This window comes from Delphinapterus leucas, chromosome 15, assembly GCF_059928025.1.
Source record: "Delphinapterus leucas isolate spDelLeu-1000000601 "Yukka" chromosome 15, BTC_Dleu_Yukka2, whole genome shotgun sequence".
NCBI lineage: Eukaryota > Metazoa > Chordata > Mammalia > Artiodactyla > Monodontidae > Delphinapterus > Delphinapterus leucas.
This window is the reverse complement of record NC_143143.1, coordinates 3,905,205-3,918,130: the sequence shown is the minus strand read 5'-3', so window position 1 is coordinate 3,918,130 and position 12,926 is coordinate 3,905,205. Positions and strand designations below refer to the sequence as shown.

Here is a 12,926-nt window from a genome sequence, read left to right as displayed (position 1 = left end):
TTGAGGTGCCTCACCCTGAAGGGTCTGGGATTGGGTTATGTGGGAGGAGTTGGGGATTTTGGCCTGTAATCCTGTTTAAGTGAATTCCCCGCCTGGCCCTTGTTCGCTCGATTTCTCGCTGGGTTCTGAGGTCCAGATGCTGGGAGAGTGGGGAGCTAGGGAGGTGTGGTCCCTGTACCCACCTTGTAGAACTGGGTGGGGACCTTCGTCTCTGTGGGTGCTGCTTCCTCACTGTTCTCTTGGGATAGTGGGGTCTCCCAGGCCACAGGCTTTGTCCTCGCCTTCCCTTCAGTACCTGCGGAGAACCAGGGGCTCTGAGGTTGAGGGGCGGGGCCTCAAATTTAACACCTGCCCACTCACCTGGAGTGACCCCCATGGAAGGGACAGCGCCACCCATCGGAGGCCTGTGGACAAGGGGATGCGGGGTCGGCAGAGATGGCCTTAGTTGGTTCTGGCGGGGGGGTATGGCTTGAGGCCTGCATCCTTCTGACCCGGAGAGTAGCCGTCATCCTTTATTCTTGGTGCCCAGTTTCAAGTGCAGATCTGGCCCAGGGGGAAGCAGCCTGGGGGTTGCGGTCAGTTTGGGACTCTTCTCCAAGCCTGGCTGGCCTCCACAATGCTAGAAGCTGTGGTTGACATGGAGGGAAAGTGGGTGAGGCCTCTCCCACACTGCCAGAGGGAGTGAGATACGGAAGCTGGCCCCCAAGTCGATCCAGATTTGAGGCCTTGGGGGACCCTCTCCCCTCCATGAACCTGGGGCTTCCCCAGGGCTCCGCTGGGGACGGTGGGAGCTGTGGCCCGTGAGGATGGGGCGACCCACTGCCTCCCATCTTAGGGACAGTGCAGACCCTCGGGCACCTTTTGCGCAGCACCTTGGGGGTGTGTGGTGGGAAGAGGGCTGTTCGACCTCCTGGTGGCTTCAAAAACCAAAGGGGAGCCCACGGTCCCCGGGCTAACCTGGGCAGATTTTCCTAGGTCAGTACATGAAACAGCATGGCGGGTGCAGAATGTGATATCTGGAAGGTGGTGTGTTCCCCAGGGCGTTGCCCTCTTATCACCTGGCCCAGAGGAAGAGCACCGAGGATCCTTCGCCCTGATCCTGTGCAGTCTTAGAGGCCTGTGAACCAGGAAGGGAAGTCCCTCCTGGGTCAGTTGCAGCTCTTTTGGTCTAATACAGGGATGGTGGTCAGCCCTGGGCTCTGGGAGCTGAGAGCAAGTTTCCACCGAAAAGAGTAGAGCACCTACTCTGTGCTGATGCCTTGGACACAGAGCCTGCCCCGGAGGAGCTGTCAGCCTGGAAACTCCCCTCTCTCCCTCCCTCCCTTTCTCTCTTCCCCGCTTCCTCCCTCACGCTATTTGCGCTAGGCATTGTGCCACGCTATGGGATGCAGTGGAGAAGAAACCAGGTGTGTTTCCTGCCCTCACAAGGTGCCCAGCTTACTGGGCAAGACAGAATAAATAGGAATGTACAAGTACCAGTGGTGATAATGAGAAGAAAGAGTAGCGGCTGCGTGTGGTAAAGAACATAGGGTCGGTCTGGGAAAATGGAGACATTCATCACGTTGATGCGTGATGGTGTCACGGGTGTAGATATACATCAAAGCTCATCAAAGTACCTCAGTGAAGCTGAAAAAAACCCAAGAAATACAGGTTAAAAAAAAAAAGCAATCATCATTTTGCCTTTTTCCAATAAATAAGGTAATAAAGGACCATAAACCTGGCTGATGGGGGGATGGGGGGATCCACGGCTCTTGATCAGGAGGCTTTTTCAGACGGCTTCCTGTGGGAGGGGTGCAGGAGCTGGCCACACGACAGTCGCTTGGGCAGGTGGAAGTGTGGGTGTGCATGTCTCAGGCAGAGGCCCTGATCGACTGAGGACAGAGGCCCGGGGATGAATGGGAGGGTGGATGGGGCTATGTGTCTTTTCTATGTGGCCCTGGGAAGTCACGTTACTGTCCACATGCCCATCTGAGAAATGGGAATGTCAGTAACAGCTGGAGGGGTGCTGTGAGCAGGTGCTCCCTCAGTCTTTTCCTTTGAAAGGAGACACACACTTGACCCTTTAGGTGCTGCTGCCTTCCTCCCGGCGCCACAGCTGGGCTGATCATCTGGGCTAAGCCAGAGGGTGCTGCATTACCTGCCGCCTTCCTCTCAGCACCCATCTTACAGATTAGGAAACTGAGGTTCAGGGAGGACAGGTGCGCTGGCCCCAGGTTACCCATCTTGTAAGTGAGGAAGCTGGAATTTGACCCTAATACCTGTGAAGCCCAACAGGGCAACGGGCCAGAAAAGGCAAGGTTCAGCCCAACACAACCGTCCTCTTGTTTTACAGAACTTCGGCTTCTCCACTCTGACCCTCGAGCCACCTCAGCCCTGGGCCAGGAGGCTCCTTGCTTTCTCAGGTGGCTGGCTCCCCCGTGAGGCCGCTCTGACCGCCTGAGGTTCACCTTCTTAAGCCGCTGGAACCGTCTCTCGCTGGAATGTCGCTCCTCTGTGAAGCACCTCCTGCCTGGATGGAACTGCACCCTAACAGGTGCCCTGAGGGGAGGAGAGTCTTGGTAAGTGCGGGGGCTCAGAACCCTGCGTCGTTCCCTTCATCCTGACGTGTCTTTCTGGATCCCAGCAGTGAGGACACAGGGAGGATGCTCGGATGCTCGTGGTGGCACTGTTGCAGGCCGGTCATCTTCTTTGGGGGGACCTGGGGCTGTGAGGCAGCTCTGAGGGGCCAGTGGCAGGATTGGATGGAACTCACCCTCTAGCCTGGAATCACCCAAGGGACTCGGGAGCTGGGATCATTCAGGGCCACGGTTGGCGCCTTCATTCACGTATTCACCTTATTCATCATTCAACTTACGTTTCAAGCGGCCACGCAGTTCTAGAGGGAGGGGGTTCAGCAGTAGTATTGCAACATTGTCCCTGCCCTCATAGGGCTGCCAGTCTTTTTTTTTTTTTCTTTTCCCACTGCATCACACGGCTTGTGGGATTTTAGTTCTCCAACTAGGATCCAATCTGGGCCCTCGGCAGTAAAAGTGCGGAGCCCTAACCACTGGACGGCCAGGGGCTTCCCAGGGCTTCCTGTCTTGCTGCACTGTCCCCTAGGGGGCCGTGAGCCACACATGGCTATTTATATTTATATTAATTACAATTAAGAATTCAGTTCTTCAGTTGCACAAGTCACATTTCAAGTGCCCATTGGACAGCACAGGTATGGAACATTCTCAACCTTGTAGAAAATTCTAGTGGATGGCACTGGACTGGTGGGAGGACAGATGTGGACCAAAAACTCATACTGATGGCTCTTAATTATCCACTGGGATAAATGCCTTCAAGAAATACTTGGAGGAATGGTGACAGAGAATAATGGAACAGTGACCTGGGCGGGGGGAGGGGAAGGTTTTCTGTAGACGGGATGTTGAGAAATGAGTCAGAGTTGGGCTGAGAGCCACCTGACAGAGGCAACAGCACAGGCAAAGGCAGAGGGAGTGCCTTCAGGAGTGAGCAGGTCAGGTGTACATATTTCAAAAGTAATAAAATTTAATTTTTAGAGCAGTTTTAGGTTCACAGCAAAATTGAGAGGAAGGTACTGAGATTTCCCATACATCCCCGGCTTGCATAACCTCCTCCACCATCAACATCCCCACTAGAGCCTGAGAGCAGAGTAGAGTGGTACATGTGTTACCACTGATGAAACCTACATTGACACATGGTATCACCCGTAATTTACCTTGGAGTTCACCCTTGGTGTTTACATTATATGGGTTTGGACAGGGATCCACCATTACAGTATCATACAGAGCAGTTTCACTGCCCTGAAAATCCTCTGTGTTCTGCCCATTCCTCCCTGGCCTGGTCTCCCTAAGTCCTGGCAACCGCTGATCTTTTTATTATCTCCATAATTTTTGCCTTTTCCAGAATGCCATGTAGTTGGGATCATAAAGTATGTAGCTTTTTCAGATTGGCTTCTTTCACTCAGTAATATGCATTTAAGTTTCCTCCATGTCTTTTTTAAAAAATTAATTTATTTTTTATTATTTTTACATTTTTATTTATTTATTTACTTATTTTTGGCTGCGTTGGGTCTTCGTTGCTGCTCGCAGGCTTTCTCTAGTTGCAGCGAGCGGGGGCTGCTCTTCGTTGCAGTACGCGTGCTTCTCATCGCGGTGGCTTCTAGCTGCAGAACATGGGCTCTAGGCACACGGGCTTCAGTAGTTGTGGCTCGTGGGCTCTAGAGCGCAGGCTCAGTAGTTGTGGCGCACAGGCTTAGTTGCTCCACAGCATGCGGGATCTTCCTGGCCTGGGGCTTGAACCCGTGTCCCCTGCGTTGGCAGGGAGATTCTTACCACTGTGCCACTAGGGAAGTCCCTCCTCCATGTCTTTCTATGGCTTGATAGCCCATTTCTTTATGGTGTTGACTGCTCTTCCACGGTTCAGACGGACTACAGTTCATTTATCCATTCACCTGCACTTCTCGGTGGGCGCTGTGGGGAAGTGTCACCGAAACCTGGAAAGGCTTGCGACAGAGTGACAGCGGCGAGGCACTGGGGCTGACTCCCCAGCCCCACGCTCAGTGATTTCCAACTCAGATATTCCTCAGAACTGGGGATGCCCAGGAAACGGGAGACTCCTTCCTCATTAGAAAGAGTAAGAGTGGTAGAGGTTACAGCTTCTGTGTATTGAATAACTCCTCTCTGCTGGACAGTACCTGCATAATCTCATTTAATCAATAATCGATTTGACAAATGTTGATCAAGGGTCTGCTGCAGCCATGCCCTGTTCTAGTGGGGGAGGGAAAATAAACACATCTGCCACAATGAGAAACATACCTGATTATGGCTTATAGGGGAAGGAAAGGAATGGGTCAGGGAGTCAGGAGAACCTGGGCCTCTGTGAAACCCCCAGATGCCTGCCTGAGTCAGAGTTGGGCTTCATTGTTGAGGTTTTGATAGTAAACAAAAAATAGTGGAAACCCCATTAACACGTGTTTGCCTCAAGTGGCTCCTAACCTTTGACCTAACCATGAGCTGTGCCTGTTCCCATGGTGGTCTGCCCACAGTTGGAGCCACCAGAGTTCTCTGGATACAAACTGGCTCAACGTGGTGAGGTGGGAGGGAAATGAGGCCCAGGGAGAGTTTGATATGAAGCTGGATGTACTGGGTTGAATAGTGTCCCCCAAAGATTCAGGTTCACCTGGAATCTCAGAATGTGACCTTATTTGGAAACAAGATCTTTGCAGATGTCATTAGTTAAGATGAGGTCATACTGGCCTAGGGTGGATCTTAAATTCATCATGACTGGTGTCTTTATAAGAAGAGGAGTGGGAATTCCCTGGCAGTCCAGTGGTTAGGACTCAGTGCTTTAACTGCTGTGGGCCCAGGGTTCAGTCCCTGGTTGGGGAAGTAAGATCCCATAAGCCCCAGCATCGTGGCCAAAAAAAAAAAAAAAAAGAGAGGAGAGGATACACACGCGTGCAAAAAGTGAAGATGGCCCCAGAGGCAGAACTTGGAGTATGTGGCCACAAGCCAAGGAATTCCAAGGATTGCTGGCAACCTCCACAACCTAAAAGAATCAAGGAAGAGGGCTTCCCTGGTGGCACAGTGGTTAAGAATCTGCCTGCCAATGCAGGGGACGCGGGTTCGAGCCCTGGTCCGGGAAGACCCTACATGCTGAGGAGCAACTAAGCCCGTGCACCCCAACTACTGAGCCTGCGCTCTACAGCCCGCAAGCCACAACTACTGAGCCCTTGCACCACAACTACTGAAGCCTATGAGCCACAACTACTGAAGCCCACGTGCCTAGGGCCCCTGCTCTGCAACAAGAGAAGTCACCGCAATGAGAAGCCTGTGCACCGCAACGAGAGTAGCCCCTGCTCACCGCAACTAGAGAAAGCCCGTGCACAGCGACAAAGACCCAACACAGCCAAAAATAAATAAATAAAATAAATAAATTTTTAAAATGTATAAAAAAAATCAAGGAAGGATTCTTCCCTTGAGTCTTTGGTGGGAGCATGGCCCAGTCAACATCTTCTTCTTTTTTTTTTTTTAATAAATTTAGTTAGTTAGTTAGTTTTGGCTGTGTTGGGTCTCCATTGCTGCGCAGGGGTTTTCTCTAGTTGCGGAGAGCTGGGGCTGTTTCTCATTGCGGTGGACGGGCTCTAGGCACGTGGGCTTCAGTAGTTGCAGCTCGCGGGCTCTAGAGCGCAGGCTCAGTAGTTGTGGCGCACGGACTTAGTTGCTCCGCGGGCATGTGGGATCCATCTTCCTGGACCAGGGCTCGAGCCCGTCTTCCCTGCGTTGGCAGGCGGATTCCCAATCACTGCGCCACCAGGGAAGCCTCAACATCTTCATGTCTGACTTCTAGCATTCACATCCAGTTCTTTCTTCCCCACAAATTTTTATTAGTAAATGATTTATAAACGCAAAAGGTTACAGGTGAGAGCATATCATCCATACATTAATTTACCCAGAAAATATTTATTCAGCGCCCACGTCAGGGAGCTTTCTAGGTACAGGGCGTTTACAGTTTATTGGGGAGGACAGGAAAAAAAAAAAAAGGTACAGTAGATCAGATAGTGCAAAGAGTTATGAAGAAAAATAACAGAGGATAAGGTTTTTGTTAGGTTAGGTGTGTGTTTGCGAGGATGGGGAGGGGTTGATGCTATTTTCTGCAAGGGGGTCAGGAACCGGCTCTCTGACAGGTGGTTTCTGAACATTGCAGGCACTGGGACCGGCAAATGCAAAGGCCTAGAGTCAGGAGAGTGCTGGGCCGGCAAGAGAGGGCCTGTGTGGCTGGAAAGGGGCGTGCAGAGAGCAGAGGACCGGGACATGACTTCGGAGAGCAAGCGCGGCCCGGCCAGGATGCCCGCGCTCCACCCAGCCCTACCGGGTCCTTGGCTGCGCGCCGCACCCAACATGGCGGCCGCGCGGGACTCGCCCGCGGGATAGCGGAAGTGCGTGTCGGCGGGCGCCGGAAGTAGAGAGCGGCCCGCCCCCTGCCCCGGGTCTCTGTGGAGCCTTTGACGCGCCGGCTTTGAGCATCCCTGGCCAGCCAGGCGGGAGGCCCCGGAGCTGTGGCTCCGGCGGCAGCTGCTCGTCCCGCCCTCGACATGGCCAGCATCGGAGAGGTACGGCAGGCACCTGTCTCTACTCTCCTCCCTGCCCGGCGGCTTTGGTCGCGCTCGGTCCTCCCCACCCCGACTCCGGTTTCCCTGCGTCCTTTCCGTCTCGCTCCCTTTCCCGTTCCATCCTTCCCGTCCTGACCTCGGCTGGCTCTCAGCTTCCCATCCTGACCGCCGCCGCGGCCCTCACTCCGACCCTGGCGTCGGCCTGGCTTGGTCCTTCCTACCCCGACCCTGGCCTTGGCCTCGCCCCGTCCTTTCCATCCCTGCTCTGGCCTTGCCACTTGCCCCTTGCCCCATCCCCCATCCTTGACCCATCCCGCCCTCTAGGACCTTATCCTGTATCCGAGGGCATAAGCTCTCTCAACTTTCGGTTTTCCATCCGTTTGCCGGTCCCGCATTCCTGATCGGCAGACTTCACCCCGTCTCCCGTCTTCCCCAGAGTTTCCAGCTCCTCTGGGTCTCCCAGGCCCTCTTCCCATGCCCCTGTGCCTTGGCTCAGCCCTTGGAGCTCTGACGTTCCTCCTCCCTGCCCACTTCCCTTCCCTTCCCTTCCCATCCCATCCCATCCTGTGTCGCTGAACGTTCGGTTTCAGTCCAGCCCACTTTCCTCTGAGCCTGCTTGTTGTGTGACTTGGGGGGTGGTGGAGGAAAATCCATTTCACCTGGGAGACTTGTGACTCACCCAGAATTTCTTCCCCAGTGCTCCACAAATCTGGGTCCGACGGAGAAACCCACCGAGTTCCTGTAATGGGGTGCAGGGTATTTTCTCTGTAGACCAGGAAATGGGGGATCCGGACAGTGACTAGGGTCTTCCCTTTTGTTGATTCCCAGCTACCTGTTTGTGTACCTGTGTGCACCTGTATTTATACCTGTGGTCCGGGACTCAGACCGTCGAGCGTATTCCCTAGCCCTTGCGGGCTTGCTCGTGCTCCGGCTAGCAGGAGCGGGTTCGGCATGAGTGCGTGGGAGGCGGCTGGGGTTGCCGACAGATGTTCTTCATTGGAAGCGGATTTGGCTCGGAAGTGGCCCCTTGATTGAGGGGGAAGGTGTGGGGCCCACCTGTTCGCTGGTAGTAGGATTGAAGGGCCAGAGAGTACCAGCTCCCCAGGAAGAATCCTGGGGGTATAGCCTGGCTGTGTTAGCAGATTCCCGTTAGTCGCGTGTGCTTGGCGGTGGGGGGGGGCTGTCTGGCACCTTGGTCTTACGGGGTCCTGGCGCAAAGGCCCCTCTGTTCCTTGAATCATATGTCGGGGCCCTGCCCAGTGAGGCCTCTTGTCCCATCGTGAGGGTCTTTTGGCTTGAGAGGAGAGAGGGGGAGTCTTGCTCTATCCTGGACATGATCAAGGTCCCTTTCTCTGGGATGGTCTAATTATTTAAAAAAAATTTTTATTTTTTATAAATTTATTTTTTAATTTTTGGTTGTGTTGGGTCTTTGTTGCTGCATGTGGCCTTTTCTCTAGTTGCGGTTACCGGGGGCTACTCTTCGTTGTGGTGCGCGGGCTTCTCATTGTGGTGGCTTCTTTTGTTGCGGAGCACGGGCTCTAGGCGTGCGGGCTTCAGTAGTTGTGGCACACAGGCTCAGTGGGTGTGGCTCGCGGGCTCTAGAGCGCAGGCTCAGTAGTTGTGGCGCATGGGCTTAGTGGCTCCACAGCATGTGGGATCTTCCCAGACCAGGGCTGGAACCCGTGTCCCTTGCATTGGCAGGCGGATTTTTAACCGCTGTGCCACTAGGGAAGTCCCTGGGACAGTCTAATTATTGATTGATTGATTGACTGAGATACAGTTAACATACCATAAAATTTACACTTTTATTTTATTTTATTCAGTTTTTTAAAATTTTTGGCTGCACCGTGTGGTATGCAGGATCTTAGTTCCCTGACCAGGGGTCGAACCCACGCCCCTGGCAATGAATGGAAGCACGAAGTCATAACCACTGGGCTCCCAGGGAGGTCCCAAAGTTTACTTTTAAAGTGTATAATGCAGTGGTTTTAAAATCTATTCACAAGGTTGTGCCACCATCCCCACTCTCTGATTTCAGAATGGGGGGGTCTGATTTTGAGGGTCCTTGCTGGGCTTAAAATGCAGATGTCTAGGACTGCTCCCTGAGTTTCTGAGGAGTCGGGCTCTGCGTTTTTAATAGCTCTTCAAATGATTCTGAAGCCATGGTTTGTTGACACCCAGTTCAGTGGCTCTTTCCCTTGGGCATTAGAAAGTGATCCCTGTTCAGGAGCCATTCCTGGCCTAGGGAGGAGACAGGCAAGCAACAAACCAGTACAGTTCACCTGATGAGGCTGGAGACTGGAGCGGGGGGAGGGTAAGCTGGGGCAGCAGTGGAGGAGAAGGTGAGTTAAATGTGTCTGGGGGATGCTGGAAGGGCTTCCTGGGGACGGAGCCTTGGAGCTGAAGTTCCGAGAGTAGCAGTTTCTTTTGTGTGGTGGCACGTTGGGTGGAGGGGGCAGCTTGTGCAAAGGCTTGGAGGCCTGAGTGCCGTGGGACAGGGGACATTCCAGAAAATGCCAACTGGAGAAGCAGAGGCTTACGAAGAGGGGCAATGTGAGAAGCATCCCTCAGGTCACTCCTGTGATCAAAAAAACCAAAAACAAAAGTAAATGTAGGGCTTCCCTGGTGGCGCGGTGGTTGAGGGTCTGCCTGCTGGTGCAGGGGACGCGGGTTCGTGCCCCGGTCCGGGAGGATCCCACGTGCCGTGGAGCGGCTGGGCCTGTGGGCCATGGCCGCTGGGCCTACGCGTCCGGAACCTGTGCTCTACAACGGGAGAGGCCACAACAGTGAGAGGCCCGCGTACCGCAAAAAAAAAAAAAAAAAAAAAAAAAGGTAAAATGTAAAATTCCACACACTTGCAAAAGGATGTTGTAATGAACTTCCCTCTATGTACTTATTGCCCAGTTTTTTTCTATTTCTTTTTAAAAAAAATTTATTATTATTTATTTGATTTATTTACTTTTGGCTGTATTGTGTCTTTGTTGCTGTGCACCGGCTTTCTCTAGTTGTGGTGAGCGGGGGCTACTCACACACCCCCGCTCGGAGGTGAAGAAGCTCGGAGGCCTCCTCCCTCCCTTCTGGTGGCGGCCCCCTATTTGCTGTTACCTCTGCAGAACTGGCTGCCTTTCCTGGGGGAAGGTACACGGACTTAGAAATGAAGCCTCCATTCCAGGGAAAAGACTCAACTGTTGCAAACCCAGCACGACTGGGCCTCCCAGGCTTGGCCGTCGGGAGACCGGGGGTGGGGTGGGGGGTGGGGAACCAATCTGGCCTGCTGCCTGGGCGGCTGCTCCTCTCGTCCAGGCCTGCTGCCCTGAACGCCTGTCCCAGGACAGGGGATGCTGGCCTAAGGACAGCACTGGGGCACAGCATGTGGAGAAGGTGATCGCGTCGGGGGTGCTGAGACTGGACGGAGGAAGCTGCAGCTCACCTGTTTTGTTTGTTTTTTTTAATTCATGTGATTTCTAGGTGGTTTTGAGAGAAATTCAGTGTTCCATACTGTAACTGGAAATGATATGATATTGGAGTTTCTGGGAGTGTCTTGCCCCGTGTTCTCTTTGCTCTGCAGTGGCGTTCTTACTTTGATAAATCTGCGAATTGGGCATCAGAAGGGGTCAGCCTCAGGCTGCTCGGTGGAATTCAGGCCCAGCTCTTCCCACTTGTGCCCAGGAGCCCTGTATACCAAGCTTGCCTGATAAGGATTGCCCCTGGTCCCAGCCTCTCTCTCAGGAGATAGAGTCCCTAGGTCTAGGATGTGGCCTGGGAATCTGATTTTTTAACAGGTGTCTGGGATGATCCCAGATGATTGGGTCTGGGAAATTTGTCAGGAAAGTCACATATGGTTCAAAACACTAGACCCCAGAATACAGTGACCCAGGGCAGCTATGGAGTTGGGTCTGATGGCTGCCTTCTGCCCCTGTAAAGGTGGGAGGAGGGAGACAGGATTGAGGGCACTTCGGAAGGAAGGAGGGAAGGGAAGGCAAGTCTGGCTACAGCCTCTCAGGAAGAAGGGTGAGTGGGAGGGGCCGATGCTGTTGAAAGGGTGGGCAGTAATCGGGGAAACCTTTCCTGTCCTGGCAAGGGCTCGGCCGGATGCAGAGGCTGGAGGGGTGTCGCAGTCATAGCTCCCGGGAAACCCCTGGTGCCTGTGTGGGGTGTGCAGACAGGCCCTTCCTCCCTGGACTTAACGGTTGCCATGGCAGCAGCAGGGCTTTCCAAGCCTGGAGGCTTCCATCCATGCAAATATGTATGGAAAAAGAGGCAGGACAGAGGAGGCGGGGCTCGTAGAAAGAATCACTGGAAAAGGCAGTAGAAATAGTTCTGGATACTCTCCCTCCTGGGAGTGTCAGAGAGGCACCCCATCAGTGAGGACGTTTAAGGCAGGAGGGGCCCTTCAGGAGGTGTTGGGAAGATACAGGGATTCCTGCCCACCATGGGCTTTTCTTAGAGCATCCCAGTTCCTTTGGCCTTGATTTGGGGATTTCACGGCACACTGACATAGGTCTATCCCCTCTTTGTCTTGGTTGTACAGGCACTGGTCAGTAAGACGGGAAGCCCACATTAGGGCAGAAAACCTTCTGTAGATATTTGCAAAAGCAGAATGAAACAGTAAGATGAGTGGACATCTTACTGGAAATACCAACATGGATTTCTTTCTTTTTTTTTTCTTTTACTTATTTTATTTTTGGCTGTGTTGGGTCTTCATTGCTGCACGTGGGCTTCCTCTAGTTGCGGTGAGCGGGGGCTACTCTTTGTTGCAGTGCGCAGGCTTCTCATTGTGGTGGCTTCTTTTGTTGCAGAGCACAGTCTCTAGGTGCGGGGGCTTCAGTAGTTGTGGCTCGTGGGCTCTAGAGCGCAGGCTCAGTAGCTGTGGTGCACGGGCTTAGTTGCTCCGTGGCATGTGAAATCTTCCTGGACCAGGGCTCGAACCCGTGTCCCCTGCACTGGCAGGCAGATTCTCAACCATTGCGCCACCAGGGAAGCCCCCAACGTGGATTTCTAACCAGGAAGTCTGATAAGTGGAGAGAAGTTGTGCAGTTCCTATTGTTTGTTATGAATCTTGAGATTTAAAAATTCATTGGTCTGGTAGGTGCTGTTTCTTATTTATTAGGGCCTCATAGTTTCATTCTCTCATTTGCATCCAGCGCTGTCCTGAAGAGCTGATACACATATCATACACGTAATGGTAACTCATTACCCATCAGAGCAACCCTGGGAGGTGAAGGCACTGTTGTTATTGGTGAAGACCAATTATCATTGTTTCTTGATGGAATTCACCGGCCCAAGGATGTTTTAAGAATACTGCCTGCCATTAGGGGCAGAGCAGGGTGGGGGCAGAATAGCAGCTTTTACAAATGGACAACCTTGCCGATGGTCATGAGTTGAGTTGGAAACCTGCCAGACTTGTCTGGAGACCTTCAGTAGGAAAAATCTCTCTTAAATTTCAAATCTGTTACTTTTTTTTTTTTTTTTTTTTTTTTTTTGCGATACGCGGGCCTCTCACTGTTGTGGCCTCTCCCATTGCGGAGCACAGGCTCCGGACGCGCAGGCTCAGCGGCCATGGCTCACGGGCGCAGCTGCTTTGCGGCATGTGGGATCTTCCCGGACCGGGGCACGAACCCGTGTCCCCTGCATCGGCAGGCGGACTCTCAACCACTGCGCCACCAGGGAAGCCCTCAAATCTGTCACTTTTGAAGAGCGATCCTGGTGTGCAGATTGAAAGGGGCTTTCGAAGAATGTTGGGGACTCTTTAATCTGCAGTTAAGATTTTTGGTAACAGTCTCTTCTTCCCCACGGACTGTGGTGAAGG

The 12,926-nt window shown here is 53.0% G+C and overlaps 1 protein-coding gene across 5 annotated transcripts in view; it reads left to right on the top strand.

Moving 5' to 3' along the window:
• The first annotated feature begins 50 nt into the window (after positions 1-50).
• FBXL18 (F-box and leucine rich repeat protein 18) overlaps positions 51-12,926 on the top strand; it is a 54,537-nt gene continuing 41,661 nt past the window's right edge. For 3 of the 5 annotated variants that reach the window (XM_089895546.1, XM_089895545.1, XM_089895542.1), the window contains exon 1: positions 51-2,558. In XM_089895546.1, the coding sequence (XP_089751672.1) occupies positions 2,481-2,558 (78 nt within the window). In that variant the 5' untranslated portion in view covers positions 51-2,480. Of the gene's footprint in view, positions 7,121-12,926 lie in introns of all 5 variants that reach the window. The other 2 variants (XM_089895544.1, XM_022565424.3) reach the window with 2 other exon arrangements.